This window comes from Anser cygnoides, chromosome 7 (assembly GCF_040182565.1).
Source record: "Anser cygnoides isolate HZ-2024a breed goose chromosome 7, Taihu_goose_T2T_genome, whole genome shotgun sequence".
Lineage (NCBI taxonomy): Eukaryota > Metazoa > Chordata > Aves > Anseriformes > Anatidae > Anser > Anser cygnoides.
In genome coordinates, this window is record NC_089879.1 from 14,240,659 (window position 1) to 14,259,975 (window position 19,317).

At 43.3% G+C, this 19,317-nt stretch overlaps 1 protein-coding gene across 21 annotated transcripts in view; it reads left to right on the top strand.

Moving 5' to 3' along the window:
* BTRC (beta-transducin repeat containing E3 ubiquitin protein ligase) overlaps positions 1-19,317 on the top strand; it is a 119,488-nt gene that overhangs the window by 31,579 nt on the left and 68,592 nt on the right. For 15 of the 21 annotated variants that reach the window (XM_067001015.1, XM_067001020.1, XM_067001011.1 and 12 more), the window contains one exon: positions 16,385-16,462. The exons of the other annotated variants lie outside the window; for them this stretch is intronic. In XM_067001015.1, coding sequence (XP_066857116.1) covers positions 16,385-16,462 — 78 coding nt within the window. The remainder of the gene's footprint in view (positions 1-16,384; positions 16,463-19,317) is intronic. 21 annotated transcript variants of the gene reach the window in all.

Genomic DNA, 19,317 nt, shown 5'->3' on the forward strand with positions numbered 1-19,317 from the left:
GTGGTCAAGCTGTGCCTGCTCAGAAATGCGTTTGTGAGAAATGAATTTGGAGGAAGACCTTTACTGGTAGGCGGAGTTGGGTACCTTAGTGGGGAGAGAGATGGGGTGGTGTCCAGTTGACACGCCCCACCAGCCTCAAGATGCGGCCTCCCTCGACCAAGGCTGCTTTGTATTCCCCCCTCTCGTGCACTCCCAGTGGCAGTGTGAAATGTGCCCGTGGGCTGTTTACAGCGAGCCTCTAAAACGGAATGGTAATTTTGGTGGCTAATAGCCAGAGCATGTGGCTGCAGCACCCCCCGGCTGGCGGCAGGCTCTCCCCTGTTTATGATCGTAGTTAGGTGGCCCCCAACTGTTTACAAGACAGCAGAGGTGAGATCTTTGATTGACAAGTCAGAAATGCATTAGATCATTCCCTCTGCCAGTCTCTGGTTCATGCTGTTAAAAATGTCAGCCTCTCCAAGTTTGAATGGCAGCCCGAGGGCCTCAGAAGCTTTTTGTTTTCTGAGATGGAAACACAAATTGGATGTGTGCCTGAGCGCTTCATCCTGGGCTGTAATTTCATCTTTTAGCTAAGAACCACAAGGTACATGAGCAAAGCACCCTGTAAACAATAATACTGGGGAAAAAAATAAACAAGGTCGTGTTTCTGGTACGTTGATCCACCGGTGTCCTGACCTCTATCACGTTGAACATCTCCACTCTGATTGCTGTTCCCTTTGGCATTACAATGAGAGGAGAGAGACTGACACGGGAGGCAAAGATTTAAAGTTGCAGTGTTGTTGCACATTCCTTGTATTGGCTATGAAATATTGAACTGCCACAATGTGACACCTGGTTTTTTAAGCAAAGTTTCTTGTTGGAGGTGTTCGGCATCCGTTTCTCATGTTTCTCCTCATCTTACCACCTGGCAGGAGCGATTATAAAGGCATGAGAGGGGATAAGAGAAGGAGCAGAAACGAAGCCAAATTAATTGCGCAATTTTTGCACTTGGCTCCAGCCCTCATTCAGGAGCGTAATTTTAGGAAGACCGAGAGAGGTTATCTGAGGCTGGGATTTTAGATTTTAAAGAAAGTAAAGCCACTGCCCTGTGGACAGAGAACAGGTTTGGTAAAAAGAGATATTTAGGGTTTAAATCTGGTGACCTTGATGTCTGGCAGCAGCGCTGCGGCTGGGCTGGGAAGCACACAGCTCGCCTGGCCTCGGGATGGATCTGCGAGGTCTCAGCTCTAGCAGCAGCAACACAGAGCCTTCCCCCCATTTAGGGGGCAAAGTGAAGACTTTTGGGGGTTGGGAGTAAATGACAATTTAGCAGTTGGGAATGGCATTTATTCGTTTGCACTTTTTTTCTGTTAGTTCCTCGAGCTAGGCGCCGAGCACTTAGTGGGAGATGCTGTCCTTGCTTAAGGGCTTAAGCCACCTTATAGCTGAAAATCCCCTGCACCCTGTTCTGGTTTCTGCACCATGGGCTCTTCAGGGAAGAAGAGGGCAAGGTCTTCAGTGCACTGCCATTACTTTGGCCGATTGCTGTGGAAAACAGAACAAAACTCTCTCCACCAAGCCCGCCTTTCGCCTCCGTCCCTCGTTAGGAGGCAGGGAGGTGCGCGCAGGCGGCCTGCCGACCGCCATCCAGGTACTTCTAAACCTAGCTCCAGCTCCTAAGGATCGCGAACATCTGCTTGGAGGTACTGCGGAGCTCCACAACGCGCTAATTGAATTACTCTTTTTTTTTTTTTCCGGAGCCGCAGCCTGCGCTAATTGAATTAGGAGCCGCCTCAGCGCATGTGTGAGGCCTGGCGCGGCCTGTGCTGCTCCCCGCCGGCCCCGCCGGGTACTGCACGGCCTCACGGGCCCGGCGCCCGGCCGCTCGGGGGTGGCGTTTTGTTTTTTTTTTCCGAAATAAATTCCCAATTAACGTTTTAGTCACTCGTCGTGTAAATATCGGAAGCGCCGATCTAATCGTGATAAGCGTTGATCTAACCGTAATCTTTCTCGCTTCAGGCGGAGCAAGGAGGGATTAAGCGCAGCCCGCTGCGGTCCCCTGGTAGCAATAATAAATATTTTGGTGTGTTCCTGCAGGAGGTAGCATGGAGCGGTCGGTAAAGTGCTCGGCATGGGCATCCTTTCGGGTCTGAGGACTCCGTGAGCAGTGCTTCGGAGGCAGCCAGGTGCATCAGATCAGTTTTGCCTGTTTCTGCAGAACTGCCACGGAGCCAATGCCACGTCAAATACAGTTTTAATTAAAAAATTAAAATATGGAACTTTACCATGAATTTGGGGAAGTCACCAAGTACTGCGTCATCTAATACTTAAGCCAGTGCTGGTCAGAATTCAGTGACCTTTGTAAAATACAACATACAGAGATAGTCCTAAATAACTTCAAATGCATGCATGTATAGGGAGAACAAAATTAAATACTCCTTCAGTGAAATCAGGTACCTAGCTGATTCCATGCAGATTCCAGGGCGACAAACCCAAATCCTCAGAGTAAAAATACGCTTGCTCTATCTTCAAATTCCTAGCTTGGAGAGAGACGTATTTTTTTTTTGTACTGCATGGGATGGGTTTCTTTTTATTTCTTCAGTTTTCTGTTGGCTGCTACTTATTTCATGCATAAAAATAGTCAGACATGCTTTCTTACCTAGAGAACCCAATTACTCAGTTTTCCAAAAAAAAATTTAACCATTCCCACTCAGCTTTTTCTTGATTTGGTAGATCATTCTCACAGACCGTATCAGAGATAAGATGGTATTTATTTTACTTTAATGGTTGTTCCTTAGATTTTGTTACTTTTCAAATAGACCAAAATAATTACCTAGAATTCTGTTGCAAACTAAGTAAAATTAGACAGTGCTTGTCAAAATACATAAACAGTACTCTGTGATGTGCATGATTCTTTATTATGTTCGTATACTTGCCCTGTGTCTGGTGATGTTTAATTGGGCTTCTAATTACTGCTGAGAACCAGCAAAGTGCTGCTATACACAGAACTTGGGGATTTTCAGTTTCAATGAAATCTCTTTAACTGCCCTGGAAATGAAAAACATATTTTTTTTTTTGGTATGAAATAGTTGTGTTGCTTTTTGAGGACAATTCCCAACTAATTTTATCCATTAAATTGGGTTTGATTTATTTACATTTGTAGTTGGTTCTCTTTGGCATTTATCAATATACCTTATATATTTTATCTGTATAATGTATGCATAAAATAATCAGGTTGTCAGCCTCCTTGAGTCCCTTTCCAAATAGTCAGGCAGATTGCTTCTAGCAGACATTGCAAATAAAATACCCAAGTAACTCATGTTGTGCCGAAAGGTTTACTTGGGGTTCGTGTTTAGTTCTTAAATGATTGCCGGTATAACTTGGCACCATTGTGGAATTTGCTAAATTGTGGCCGCATATAGTATGATCAGCTGTCAGGCTTTTTTCTACCTTCTACAAAAAAAAAAAGGCAGTGCTTGTGATTTATTCTCTTAAAATACAGCCTTATATCCAGCAAACAAAGGAAGCAACTCTTCGTTCAGCCAATAAAGCTGCATACGTTTTTAGTCTTTCAGCAATATGCTTTGCACTTCTATGGCATCTTCAGAGTAATAAACTGTGCAGCAACCTTTTGATGTAGGTAATAACATTTGACCTTGCAACAGAGTATGTTTGCTTGTTGAAATGAGGACAGCTAACACCTTGATGTTTTGGGTTGTTCTTCATAAAAAAAAAAAAAGTTCAGTTTAAGATACCTACCTGCAGTGCCTTCTTTGGGTAGATCTCAGAAGTGAAGATGGTTACGTCGCGGGGATTGGGGTTGGCACCCACAAAATAATGTGGGGATGGAGTTCAGTGCTGCCTTAAGAAGCTGTAAGTGGGAAAGAATCTATTCCATCCAGTGTATAAAGTGCTTTTAAAAACAATCTATTTCTAGAACCTAAATTGTCCTGGGACCAGCTCTTGATATAAAAATTCATAGAAACCTGTTTTTCCGAGTGTGGTAACTTCTTGCCATAGTGCTGTAGTGTTAGAATTCACATTGGCCAGGTTGTTCTGTAAATTAAACAGTGACAGCTTCCCTCGGGGGAACAGCCAATGTATTTATGATGATGTGCTGATTACACAAAATACACTGCAAGCAGAAAACAGCTGCAGAGAACAAACCTCTTAAAAGAATACAATTACAAATAGCACCCTCAGTATTTCTAGTGGTGAGAGTAAAATACAGCATGCTAATGCGGTCTTCTAGCTTGCTTCCAAAGAAGAAAAGAGAGCTGCGAAGAAGAGGCTGAAGTATGGTTGGATGCACATGCAGTGCCAATATGGAGCGGCATCTAATCCCTTTCTGAAGGTGAAGGGCAAGAACATACCTCAGGCCTTCTTGTTAGCTGGCCTTATTTCTTAAAATTCCTGTGACTGCAGCTCCAACGATGCTGGCAAGCGGAGCGCTGGGGCCCTGCAGGTTGTCAGAGGTGTGACCACTGTGGTTCCTACCCTCTGTCCTGGTTAAAAATTGAGATGTGATTAGATTAGTAATAAATAATTTGCACTACCAGTCTGAGTATTTTGAAAAAGGTCGTAAGAGGTGTTGTGGAAAAAAGTCCCTGGTTTAAGGCTGATCTTTCTTCTACTGCTAATCCTCTGCTTTGAGGGAACTTTTAGAAATAAATTGCAATTGTTGTTTTTTTCCTAGACTGCAGTGCTTCATTTTTAAAATGGTCCCTGGGTCGTGTATGTAAAGCAAGGTCTTGAGCAGGCCAATTTAGGATCCAGTTTACGATCTGACAGTAAAACCTGAAATAAAATACAACTGGGAAGATTGTGGGGATGGGGCTGCGCTCATAAACTCAGGGCTCAAACACCTGGGAGGAACTGTGGTCCTTTGAACCTTTCTTCATCCAGGAGCAGAAAATGCAAAGTAACGGGAATTGCTTTGTGTACTGTGGCTGAATGCAAGAGAAGCTGCACTAGGGACTGCTCTAGTGGGATTTTGCACGAGGGCTTGTGAAGATTTGGAAAATGCGGTTATGTCAGCTCCCACAGTTGCTAACGTTTTGCAGCCCTCCAGAGCAAGACAGAAAATCTCCAAAACCCTTAGAACATGAGGTTTTTAAGTCTGAGATGAGCTGTCACACTCTTATCATTAAAATGCAGCGTTTTACTTATGGCTATATCATGGATACATGTAGGAGAATTCAAGTATCAGGAATGCCCTTTCCATCTGCTTTTTGAGAGTCATCGATGGATAAGTATAATGCCTTTAAAAGTCTGGAATTTCCTGTGTTTGGTGTCTGTTATGTTCCAAGATCAGTATCAATAAAACGCGTTTCAAATACTGGGGAAGAACTTGTCCATTTAAAATGAAGGGTTGCCCTTTCAATTTGTAGATCTGATTTTAAAGCAGATGAAGTAACAACGTCAGCGCTCTAATTTGGAAGGGCTTGCTTAAAAAAGAAGTCAGCTTTTCCATGTATGGATTGCTGGCATGTACTAATAGACGGTTATTCATCTGTCTGTGTTTTCTTCAAATCGTTTTTGAGCCTCCCTGTGTTGTCCTGCTTTGCTGACATGTATCCCATGTGGCAAGAAGGAGTTTTGTATAATCACCCTGCTTTAATCAATAGAATAATTGATAAACCAGATAAGATTTAAACTGATTACCTCCCCGAGTAGAACTCCCTGAGGGCCTTGGACTCTCTTAATTTTGACATGTATGTTGTGTACCCCGTGGATGAAGTGCAGTTTGAATTATCTGTTTTTATTTGCTTAATGACGGGGAGGGTGTTAAAGTCAAATGTTTAATTAACCCAGCAATGGGCTGCGCTGTCACTTACACACACATCCAGCTGATTGAGATATCTCACCGAGAATACTGAATAGGAATGATAATGTGGCACTGAGACGGAAGATTGCTTTTTCAATCCATTTGCTGGGTCACTGCTTTGAATGTCTTATTGGATGAAAGGCATTCAGCCTGGAAAAAAAAAAATTCAGCATTTAAGTACATTTTGTTTTCCTGGCCCTTCTCCACCAAGAAGTTAAGTAAAACAGATATGTTGTAGGTTTAATAAGCCATTCATGTTGGAGCGAAAAGCTGCAAATAGTGGATCTCGACAGCTGATGGTCTAGGGCTGTATAATTTCCTATAGGAACAAAACGTTTGCTAGCCCCAAGGTATCTGAAGACGCGCTTCTATCTACACCTTTATCTTTCATTCTTTGATTGCTTGACTACCCACTTCATTTGATGGTCTCCATAGCAGGTCCAACTCTTCATCCTTACCCAAGGCAGTGAGATTTGCAACGACGTTTTGTACCTCCTTGTTCTATTTCTACAAGAAAATGGTGTTTTGGAGTTGGCGTTATTTTGTACTAAAAGATCCTAACAGCGAGCTTGTAAATTGAAATGTTACAGGAGGGATTTGTGTTACCACATTTAAATTGGTGTAGCCAGATTGGGAGGACCCAGGATTCTTTCTTGGGTGGCAGTTATTGTAAGGTCACAGTACTTGCTAGTAAAATGTTAAAATGTGCAGTGCCTGGTCCATAGTTTCCCATTCTTTTATTAGAAATATATATATATATATATATATATATTTGCTTAATGGGGATGGGAGGTTGGGAAGCATTTAGACTTGCACCTTTTGGTATATTGGCAATTTAGTTTTTTCAGCAGTGCTGTATGGAAATGGACGCACCGTGTGTTGGAAGTTAACCAGATTTGCCCCGCAGTCCAGTGGTGGATGATGCTTCCCGTGATGAATGTAGCTTCGGAAGGTAGACAAAGCACCTAGGCCTGCCTGGACAAATTGCAACCGTGAGAAACGCTGGGAAATCGGAGCTGTATCACCCAAATGGCTCCGTGGTGACTCTCTAGTACTTTTTTAGATGCAAAACCAGGTCACTTTGGCTGGAGGGTCACCTGGCAAGCATTGTCTACAACGTGAAGACACGGGTGCCCTGATGTGCTGCGGTGTAGACATATACAGTGAGTTCGCTGAGTAGCCCTTTCTTTAAACAAGTGAGCTGCAGTCAGTTAATATTTGGGGGAAGAAATGTGATTAAAAAGTTAACACAAGACAGAATTTGGGATTCTTCCTTCATCCTGCCATTTTGACTTTGGCAGACAACGTCTACTTCATGCTTTCTCTTTTTTGTATCGTTTTTCCTCTTCCCTGCAATGAAAAATAAGAAGTTAAAAAACAAAGCTGACCAAGAAAAGCATGACACAATGCAGTACGGTGAGGGCCGCGTGATTGAATTAGAAGTTTGGGAGTGAGCAAGCCAAGGGCTCTAAGGAAAAGGTGCATTGAGTAGTGGAAGTGTTTTGGTCTACTTGCCAGGAGAGCTCAGAATGGGAGATTTCAAAAAAGATTAAAATAAAGAAAGTAGGAGATGACCGAGGATTGGAGGGGAAAGGGCTTTTAGAGTGAGACTGAAACTGCATTGGTCCTCTGAGGGAGGTAGCTATGAAAAGTTAGAAAATCATTCTTCAAGAAGGAGATGAAATCTACAGCAAAACTAGCCAATTTTACAACCCAGTTCTTAGAGCACTTGCGGTTCCTATGCAGATGAATCTGTAATAAATATTGTACAAAGAAAGTTAATCTCTATCTAGAGAATTTTAATAAATAAAAAGTTTTAAAAAACTCCCAAGATCTGTTGGCTCTTGCTGACTCTTGTTAGTAATAGAAATATGTTTTTGACACCTTTTTTGGATGTTGGCTTATGTTCACAGCCTGTAAAAACAGACTTTGCTTCTTTTTCCCCCCTTACACGTAGGGGAAAATCAAGAAAACATCTTTTTTGAAGATGAAGAAAAGAAAAAAAGCACTGATAAAAGCTGTGATTCGTGGGAGGGGAGGGGAAGAATCCTGCAAACTGAGAATGAGTGTGTATAATTTCCAAATTCAGTACTTTAGCGCCCTGAGATGAGTGTTGAAAATGAATTTTTGTGAAAGGAATGTAGCAAAATGAAACCAACAAAGAAGCGAGAGTCAAGCCGTGATTGATTCTGTTCGTCTTTAAGAAGCTTCTGTTGCATGCGAAATCTGTCTTCTGGAAGTATGCGTGGCACAATTCTGCAGTCTTGCAGACAAATTAACCTCAGCTGAAACTGTTTAAACAAGAATTCGAGCAAGAATTTAAAAGATTGGAGAAATTGTTAAGGTTGTCCTAAAGAACAGAAACGGAAGAATGCTTTTTTGTGCAGCGCGGGGAGCAGATATAACGCGCTAGGAAGAGGCAAAGGGAAGCCCCACGATAATCAGATTTGGAACAAGTCCTGACACCAGTCTTACGTAAGTGGCCTGGTTGGCTATTTGGAGGTATACCCATGTTATATGTATCATAAGGTTAATTGGATGTTTTCATCCATGCTTTTTGGCAATGTGTGCTTTCTGTTCCTCAGAAAGATGCAGACAGCTTTGAACTACTATAAAATCTTAGAGTATGAGATATATGCTGTAAAATCACGCGTGGAAAGTGCTAGCTCGAAAAGCATATGTATACCTGTGAAGGTGCTGATCGATCTGTGCTATTTAGGAAAAGAAATTCTGAAGCAGAGCTGGCTGTGAAAAAATGCAAATAATAAAATTTAGCTAGAGGTCCTTAAGGCTTCTTAAGCTCTAACCTTGTTATGAAGAATGGCGAAGTCGAGCTGCCTAATGCAGATGTCTGAGTTACAAAAATAACCAGATGTCCTGATTAGCAGAAGCAAATGTTCTTCCCTTAATCCACGTGAAATTATATTCAAAGGCTCTCCGGATGTAATGCTTGTGTAAATAAGGCACCAACAAACATTGGAATAGAAAGGGCCATTGGCCAACTAGCTTGCAAGGCTTGAAAGCTTGAATATTAAAAACAAATTTACCACTGCTGACTCTCTTAAATTCACAGAACAGAAATGTTAAGCAGGGCTGCTTCCCGGGGAACGTGGAAGGACTGTTCTCATTAGCCATATTTTCTCTCTCTCTTTCCCTCTCTCTCTCTCGTTTGAGAAATGTCTTTAAAATGAAGCTGCTTTTTTTTTTTTTTTTTTAATTTCCCTAAATGGCCAGTTCCCTGCACCTGGATTTCTGTTGTATTTTTTAACTACAACTCAGATCTGTGCTATTCAAGATGCCTGTTTATCGTGTCTTTCATATTTTAACATTAAACTGAATATGCTGTTCTCATAATGTTAAGACTCCCCGCACCTTTAAGTTATTCTTTCTAACAAACCAATAATTAATAAGTTAAATCAGCTTGGTAAGAAAACTCTCCCTGATGTCACGAAGCTCCGTTGTCGTCTCATTGCTTTGAAAATGCACATTTTTTTCCAATCTGCAAATTATTGATGTGAATGAAAAGGAAAAATATGACGGGTCCATTCTACAGATTAAAAAAAAGAATCCTCTCCTGTTTTTTATTTTGAAAAATAAGTAAACTAGAAACTCTTGTTGAGGGCTGCATTAACCAAACTGGGACTTGTGCGAACATGTGTGTATGTGTCTGGCTGGGGGGGAGCGCTGTACTTTTCCATTTTCACTGCTGTCAGAGCTTCAATTGTAAGAATTCAGTTTTTAGTAGGTACCTGAGCCGCTCGGGCACGAATTCGAACTTCAGTTCTTTAGGCACCACGTAAACATTTGGGAGGGGTGACAGGGACAGAAGTCCTTGTCGTGAGGAGTTCATAAATGTAGTGGAGGAAAAAAAATATCCCAAGCAGGATCTGTGCAGCGGGATAATAGCTGCATAATCATGGTATGAGCATGCATGCCAGTCTGCAAAACAGGCACTGAACTGGAAGGCCAGTCGTGCTCATTTCCTTTGCTTTTCTGATAGCAGTCGCTGCAAGACGGGCTGCAGCGACTGCTCGCTTTCAGTCATTCTGATGCTGAGCCATAAACCCCGTGTAAAAGTACCATTTAACTTGAAACTTGGAAGGGCTGGGAAACTTGGCTGTGCCTTCATTCCGGGCTGAAGTCACCCCCTTGTGCCTACATATTGCAATTTATGGTGTTCTCTAAAAGGATCTAATCTCGGTGAATGTTCAGAGCAGCAAATGCCAAAGAGGAATGGGGTCTAATACTTATCTCTGCATTTTCATTGCTGTGGATCTCCCTGTGTGTTACAGCTGTCAGTTTTGTTTTATCTACCAAACAGACAGAGAATTGCCTTCAAACTTGATGTTTTTACGCTTTTTTTTTTTCTTCTCAAAGCATTTCTCAAAACATTGCCAATGTTAAGGACCATTTTATATAGCGTAGTGACTAGCTAAATAAGCCTCAATTTGAATACTTCGGGCCTCATGGGAGGCGAAAAAGGAGAAGCTATTGTTAAGTGTTTTTAAGTGGGGGTTAGCCCAATAATTTTTTAACAGTAATACTGCTTTCGGGCTGACATTGGCTATGCCAGGATTCATCCAGGCACTGTTTGAAATGGCTGAGATATTTATAAACTGACAGACAGCATTTATAAAATCAGGATGCTGACAGTCCCTTAACGATAACAATGGGCTTGGACTCATCTATCACTTACAAAGGTTATTGGAAAGGGAACGTAAGGCTTATATGTGCCTGTAGTCTTAGCCTGGCACTTATTTCCACACATCTCTCTCTTTTCTCTCCTCCCTCCCTCTCTCCTCCCCTTTTCAGTGCACTCTGCCTGACATGGGCATCAGACAATTGCAGCTAATTTCCCCCGTACCTTTACCCAGCGATTCCTTGTCCTGTTCCCTGCAATCAATGATGCAAATTAGGAGACGGTTTCGTAGCATCTTGGGGCAGCAACCCGCCCAGACCAAACAAGAGAAACATCTGGGCTGCTGGCAGGCTGCTGGCGTGGATTGGGAAAGAAGAAGTGTGCGTTGACTGACAGGCTTAACCCGGGGCTGGGCAGGGGTTAAGCAGGCCTTCTGCTTCGTTTTCCTTTCATCTAGCACCGGTCTGCGGGCAGAATGCTGATGTACCTCCTTTCTCAGCCAGGCGGGAGCCACTGAACACGGTCCCCCTCTGCCCTTGGTGAGGAGCAGCACGTGCATCGTGGGGGCGCTTCAAGAAACATTAAAGAGGATGCCAGTTATTTTCGAGCTCTGCTAAAATGTCTGAACGCACCTAGGAGTCTGAGGGTCAGGTCGTAGCAACAAGTTTGCACTGGGAGAGGGGAAAAGCAGTATTTCACTGGTGTGAAAAGCACCTTTTTTTAGCGTGGCAGCAAGTACCGAGATGGCTACGCCTGGCATCCGGTTTGCCCTTGGAATATTTACTCTCCTGTACCCGTTCGGACACTGTGTTCCCACTGTATTATTTGCTTAGAGACCTGAAATACCCAAGTAGATTTCCTCCACGCGGTTGGATCTGCTGATATCACTAAAAACACACCCTGCCCCGGCTTCTGCTCAAACTGATGGATACGCGCGCGATGGCTGGAGAGAGGCTTGGCTGGCTCGAGGGGGTCTATTTATCAGGGAACTCGATTAAAATACAGACTGCACATGACATCAAATTTGTAATCATTTTTCCACAGCAAGCCAGCGTTTTCTGTATTGGATGCAGGTGTTTAAAGCAATAGTGTGTTTTAAGGGCCAGTGCAGCACAAATTCTGGCCTTTGGGATAATGACAAGTGTTTTGCCTGCATAAACAATATATTTTTTTTCCCCCTGAGGTCCGCGCACACCTAGTTTCCCTCAAGCTCATCATCTCTGTCAGGTTAATCAATAGGCACCGTATGGCAGAGGGTCAGTAATCAGTGTCATCGTGCCTTTAAATCGTGTTGAAAATTTGCTTAAAGCCTGGGCCAATTAACATCGAGATGATGAATGGATGGGTAGATGGGAAGAGCCTGGCGCTCAGGGGCTTTGTGAGAAGGAGATGCTCAGCTGTTGAGCAGCAGACACCAGCGAATAAAATCAGCCATTCATGTGAGCTCAGTCCACCCACTCTTAATGATAATGTCAATCTAGCAAAATATATACACATTGGAGTTGTCATGAGTTCATAAATCAAAGGAGTTTGTCAAAGGCATTCAGATTAACGAGGCAGCAGCAATAACAAGTCAAATTTGCATAGAGAATTGCCCGAATCTCAGTAAATTATGATCCTGTTTTTCATTTGATTATTTGCTAATGTCTCAAGAGGGAGAATGATTATATTAGCATGCAAAATCTACTCCAGAAGTAGAAATCCGAGGTATAGCAGACCAGCGCACGATGACAATTAATCAGTTTCTGCATACTAGCATAAACGCGCAAGGCCCAGAAATGAACTCCTTTTTTATTATTATTTCTCCTTGCTACTGATCCAAATGGTTCAGCTTGACAGAGACTTTATATTGCTTTAACAGTGTTCTGAATTGTGCCTGCAGGCAAGACATAGTTATGCAGCTATAACCAACCTATCCATCTGCCAACCAGATTGGAATTCTCCTATCCAAGGCTTCCATTAACCCCCACTGACAGCTCCAAACAGGATTAAGAATTTGAAAGCATAAAAAATAGTTGTGCTCCTCGCATAGACACACACTTCTCCCCCACCCCCAGCTCCCCGCACTCGGGAAAAAAAAAAAGGCTGCATCTGTACAGTTTTATAATTAGTGCCGGGCAGAAGAGCCCCAAAGAAAGCCTCCCCCAGTTGGCAGGGCTTTGATTTCCACCACGACGAGCGAGGCGGTACTAAAGGTAGCTCTGCCCAATTGGTAGTCCCTGGGAGTGCATTTAGCCGCGTATTATAGCTCGTTCCCAGCAGTGTTTTGCTGGGCTGCGTACACAAAATGCTGTGTGTCATCTCCCATCAACCGCTTCAGTCTGGGGACTGCGTATGCGTTGTAGCATGTTGTGTTTAGCGGCGGAGGAGGCTTCACGGGGAGAGTTAAATAGTAATAATTTCGTAGTGGTCTTTAAGACAACCTGCCACGGAATTATATTCTGTTAATTACAGGCTGAAGTTTTAAATGCAAATCAGATTTAAAAGGCTCTCGTTACAGACAGGAGCCATTTTAGGAAAAACAAACTATGGAGGGCGAAGCCCCTTTTCGCAGGAACCTCCCGTTAAAGAGAAATTTCGAAGGTTACAGGAAACGAGCTTGGGTTTGCTGCCTTCTCTTCCCAGCACTTCCCGTGTCATTGTTTGACCTTGGGCAAATCAAAACCAAAAAAATTGTTTTGCCTGTGGAAACTGTGTGCGCACATACACGTTACTTATCTCACCGCGACTGATCAGTTTGTGCTTTGGAGGCTTTGGCACTTCTCATCTTATCTTTCTTGTCCTTGTTTGAAATAAAAGAGCCTTGAGTTCGGTGCAAACGGTTTTGGCCAGTCTGGCTTTAGTCTGCGAAGGAAGGTTACAGGATTTTTTAGTTTCCCTGATGAAAGAGAGTTTGTATGGCTTTTCAGCTTTCGGTGTGCACTGGTTTTCTCCGCTCCTTTCACCCTAATAAATTCCATCGTTCGTCTACTATGTATCAAGCATAATTGCTGCAGATCTTTAATATTCCCAGCGAGTACACCCAAAATACCGTCTGGATACCCAGTGCTCCTTTCCGGCTCTGTGCCTGAGACGTGCGTTTCAGTAGCCACGAGAGGGTGCTCGGAGCAGCTCCTCCCTTTGTCTGCCTCTCTTGTGGCAGAGAGCATCGCCGAAGTCCTGCCGAAGCAAACCTTACTCTGACCTCGCACGTATTTATCCCTCCTCCCACCTTGTTCAGCAGGGAGAAATATCTAGGTGCACCGTTTCAGCCGATTATGTTGTGCTCTTCCCACGGCCGTGGCTGAGCGTTGCCCTGTCGAGTGTAACTCACTTCCACGCGGCTACGGTTAGTCCTGAAATACGCAGGGTCTCGTACCTGCCCCTGGACTGATGGCTTCCCTCTTCGTGAGAAATGAGTGGGAGTTACAAACAGCTGTGCTTTTTTTAAGTGTAATGCTTTCCAGTCATTCTGTCTTCACTGAGCGTAACTTGCTTGCCGACAAAAAGTGCATGAGCAGCGCTCCTCTGTAATAGTCTGCGCTTGGAGCTGCTGTGTTGGTGCTGTAGAGTGGTGAGACGCCAAGCTGTGAACCACCATATGCACTTGGCAGTCTTTGTCTGGTCTTTGTTCAGCCAACCTCTTAGCCTTGCCACCTATAAAGATAATGAATGCAAAATGGTCCTCTGCTCACTCTTAAAATCGGATGCTCGGCTTAAAGAAAAAGCAGATAACTTGATGCTTTGCAGTAGCTAGGAATTTCCGAGTAAGGGCTGGCGATTCTCCGTCAGCACCGATTTGCCTCCTTTTTGAGATTTTTGGAGGGAGAATCTTGAATGGTTCCAAAGGCAAGAATAAGGCAAGCTTTCAGTGCTGTAGAAAAGATTCTTAGGAGTGGGAAAACATCTTAGCACTTGCAGTAGAGAAGGAGATGACTGTTGGGAAAGCATCCAAGAAGAATAAACAACCCTGTGAGTCCCCCCCAGCCCCCCAGCCAGCAAGGTGCATTTCCAGGAGATGCACGGCGCCCACCTCAGGTTCTTATGTTTCTCTCCCTTGGTCTTTTTCTCCAAAGCACAAAAATTAAAACCCTCTCTTGAATCCAACCACTTGCTAAACTATATTTCATGAGTAGAAAAGAGCAGTTTTAACGTTTGGCATTCCTTTTTGGAGACATGTGATTCTAGCTTGTGCGTTTTTACGATCACAGTCCTTTCTAGGCTGGATTTAATGTACTAACTTGGTCCTGGCAGAGGCCTCACGTGAAAACTTTTAAAAGCTGGCCTCTTACAGCGATTTATCAGGCCTGTTTAGGATTGATTTCCATTATAAAACCCTAGTTACAGCATCCCAGATGTCATGGTGCCTTGCGAGTCCTATAGCTTGTTCAGACAAACAACCAACCAAAAACCAACAAAGAAGATCAGTAGTTGGTCTGCAAGCCTCGACGTAACACGCAATCCTCTTGACCAATTTATGACATCCCAAGCGTGTGTGTGTGTTTGGTTTCCCTTCCCTGCCGTTCCCCAGCAAACAGCTTACACCCTGCACCTCCTGGCTGCGCCTTTTCTTCCCCTTCAGCAGAGCTGAGCTGCCTGGACCCCAGCCGATGACCGTGCTGCACCGGGCACGCTGCTCCCCTGCTAGCCCTGCCCTGCCATGCTGCTGCTCCTCCTTTTGCCAGCAGACACCACTTCTGCTTCCCGAGGTGCTGGGCTGGAAGCTGGTTATGGAAGAAATCAGGCTGTGAGAAGGACAGGTTATTTTTGGGGCGAGGAGGTACAAGTACAAAATGCACACTGCTGCTAGAAATTCTGCACTCCGGAGCTTGTCTGCGAGCTGCTGGAAAACCACCCTTTTCCTGGCAGAGCTCTCCCTAAGCAGTTTTTCTGTATCTCTTTAAAACCTGTTTAGTTACTCACTACTGAATGCGTGGGAATGTGGCCTAAGGCTACGAATACTGTGGTGATCAAACTGATTTTAGATGTGTATGTGGGATTCCCCCAAAGCTGGCTGTCATTACTCTGTCAGCACAGTAGCTGAACCCGTGCAAAGAAACTGTCTTCCAGAGTAGCTGGCTTTGTCAGCGAGGACAGGGTTCCCCCCACATACCCAGCACTTTTAAACCAAATGTTTGCTAAAGATTGTACACGTCTTGAGATAAACAATATCCTGTCTTTACTCTAAAGCAAGTAATAATTGGCTTTAACGGTGAGGTTAACACACAAAAAGTTCCTGGAGTTCTTTCTTACCTGTGCAGAAAAAACCCTTGTATTTATTTTTTCTTGTCCCCCTTCCCTCATCTTTACTCTTTACTCTTCTCTGGAGGTGGTGGCTTAAGTTTTGCAGCTTCAGTCTTTCTAGAAACGGTGTTTGTGTGTGCAGCTTCAGGGGGCAGACGTGAAAAATATAACCACGGTATCATTTGCTACCTACACTTTTTTTTTTTAAAGGATCTGACAACCTCTTTCACCAGAATTTAGTGTAATTAAATTTCTTTATGATTTTTGGCAGCCCAGCAGACTCGGTACAATTAATAATTGTTGGTCAAACTAAAAGCATAGGGGCACAGGGAACAGTTGCACCCATTCACAGTCTTTTGTTTTCCTCAGGTTCCGCTGTTTTGAATAGTTCTTCTGGGGTGTTGGGGAGCGCTGGTGTTACCATGCTGACCCAGCCATTATTTCAGCTTTTCAAAGAGGCAGTTATTAGTAATTTCAGAATAAATCTCCAAAGCACAGTCTTCTCCGATAGACACCTGCACAGTGGTGCATTGCTGTACTGAGGAGAGATTCTTTCTCTGCCATAACAAGCTGTTTGGCTTAAAAGTACAAGTTAGCCTCCGGTGTGTGTATACGTAAAATACTGTAGCTTGCATAGTACAAATATTCTGTTTCTTTTCTCCTCGCAGAGTAATATTAGGGATAAGAACTGAATTAAAGCTTACTTTCTTTCACAGAACTCCTCTGAGAGAGAAGACTGTAATAATGATGAGCCCCCTAGGAAGATCATTCCTGAGAAGAATTCACTTAGACAGGTATGTGATCAGTCTCTTTAAAAATGCAATAAAACTTTCTAGCTATTTGAATCCTTAAATGCTTTTGGAAGCTGAAGTCTGACTTATGCTCATGGAAATCCTTTCTTTTCTCCCTTGAAGTCTGAGCTAGTCACAGTATACCCAGGAAAATCAGACACATGGATTTGCCTTTCAGGAGAGTCGATGACTCTTTCTAAGGAAATCTAGACTTCTGCTCTCGAGTTTTACATTTTTCCATTTGGTATTCATCAAGCTCTCTTCAGCCTTTCCTTCTGTTCTTGTTCCTGCCTTGTTTGTAGTATATTTTGTCTTGCTTCAGATCATGTGTTTGAGAATTTCAAAGCATTCTAGAACAATTAAGTTTTCCATTACCCTTGAAGGTGGATTTTCTTGGAGGTGTTGTCCAGGTTAATAACCTGAAAAATGACCAATATTCTCTTCTCATTCATATATGTGCCTCGTGGGTAGAAAGGAGAAAGAGTGGGCTGCTAAAACATATCTCAGCCTTTTATGTATAGTAAAGCAAATTCCTTAGCAGTTCGTCAAAAGAAGACATTCTTCACAGCAAGGTGATTAGCTGTGTTTCAGGATATTGTTGAGATGCATCACAGCCTCCATCTTTATGCCCAGTCTTTTGTGTGGCCAAAATCCTTGGGTCTTCTGGTTGCTCTATGGCACCTCGGGTGTTGAGAACAGTGTTTGTGGACAAGTTCAAGCTGTAGTCTTAACGCAAGTACCTTCTTGTCTAGATCATATGAGGTGGTTGCCCAGGATTTTGCGTGTGCGGTAGAAGGAATTTAGATTCGTTGTGTGGGCATAAATAGAAACTATCAAAGCATTTTGGAAGCTCATATTGCTCCTTTTTCTCTATTAATGATGGACAAGAACCAGTTGGGAATTTTCCAACTGTAGGTGAAGAAATCAGACACAGATGCACGTGCTTTTTTCCTTCCTAATCAATGAGTAAAGTGATGCTTAATGGAAAGATCTGCATCTCCTAGAGGAAGGTATGCGGAGTGATTACCCTGTCTCACATCTGCGCATATTTTGTAAAGCTGAAAAGATCTGTCCTGCAAATGCTGTCAAAGCAGTAATACTCAAAAAGTGCTGAATGCGGTACTAGTACCTTAGTGGAAAGATGCTAACTTGGTAAATATTGAGTGTACGACTTCATATTTTCTGTCCCTCCCTTAAGACACTGCTGGTAAAATTTCATTATTGGGAAATGTGGACCTACCTGCGCAGAAGAATTGAATGTGTGTATGTGGAGAGAGGGGGGAAGTCTGTCTATTTAAACGGTCTTTCTAGTGAAATTGTCCACGTATTTAGTCATTTTTGATTAGTTAGCCATTAGCCATGGCCATAAATGTTTCCTCAGGTAGGTTTGTGGAACAGATGTACCAGAAGGTGGAGGTAATATAAAGGTGCAATGGTTGCTTAAGCCTCTGAAGTTGTAAGCAGAGGCTGAAGACCCCCATAGCTTACTGCTATGGACCTCTTACTAGGAGAAAGCGATTTTTCTGGTGACTGTAATGATTTTTGTAGGAGGGTATCTTCAGAAGTCTCAACAAGTGGAGCCGTGTCCTCAGCATGCTGGCAGGAGAAGGCACGGCTGCTCTGAGGTTGGTGAGGGGCAGCAAGGCAGAAGAGATGCGGAGATCAGCACTGGGAAAGGAAACAAGTACAGGCAATGAACTTGACACTGTGAGCTGGAACAGTAAAATGATCTAAGCTATGACACATTTGGAAGTACGGATGCAAATGTTCAGTTCTTGTTGAGTGCTCGATCTGACAAAATTAAATTTTGAAGGGGAAAACTGAAAACCACAGTATGAAAACAGACTTCAGAAAAAACAATGACAAGTGGCAAAAGTTTTTGGCAACTTTATTTAAGCTAACAAACGAATTTTCACACTGCAAAGTTATAAATTAATTTTAATAGGCTGATCCAGATGGTCCATTTGGAAAATGGATAGCTTGATCTGTTGAAAATTAAACTAAATTTATCTCTCTCATACTTCAAACTGAAGTAAGCGTGAGAAGAGTGCCCATTAAGTCCGGCTCATACAGATGGACCGGCAGGTCACACATGGGACTAATCTGATTCATTTTAAAAATAAATGCATGAGTTATTGAATCAGGTTCCTGTTTCAAGCCCTGCGTGTGAGCGTGTGTGTGTGTGTGTGTGCCGCCCTTTCAAAGGGACTCGCAAATGCTTCAGTGCCTTTTTAACCTGTGTGTTTCCATTTTAATTCAACTTCCTTGCCAAAAAACATAATTAGTTTTCAGTGCCTATCAGTTAGTGTTAGACCCAAACACTAGATTGATTAGGTCAGGCATTTGTTATTTTAAGGGCTATGTCTCCATTCTTCATTTATGAAGAACACGAGCTCAATAGTCTTGGGGAGAGAGCCGGCCTTTAGAAACCGGGCAGGGGAAGCTCTCTGGGGGCCCCTCCAGCCTTTTAGCTTCTGGGTGTTTTTAACAGAGCCATGAATGCAGATTTGTAAATTTATTGCAGTGCCATCTGTTTTTTTTTTTTTTTTTTTTCAGCAACCGTATTATTGTTGGCTCGTATCTGTCTATTGTGGTGGTCACTCCCCGGGAGCTTGCCCTCATAGTCCCGAGGAAAGTGATGAATAGCGGGGGTCAACATGAATAGGTCACAGGGCAGCTGTCCGGGGCTGCCCTGAACTTGATTACCCCGCTGGTTTTTAAAGAAGACGGGCACAATGCAGCTTGTTTAAAACCCTTCCCTCCCTTCTCTTCAGCGGAGCAATAATGAAGTGCCTTTCGCCGCCGCGGTTTGTTCTGCGGGGGAAGCCGAGGCAGAGGTGGCCTCGTGGGGCAGTGCT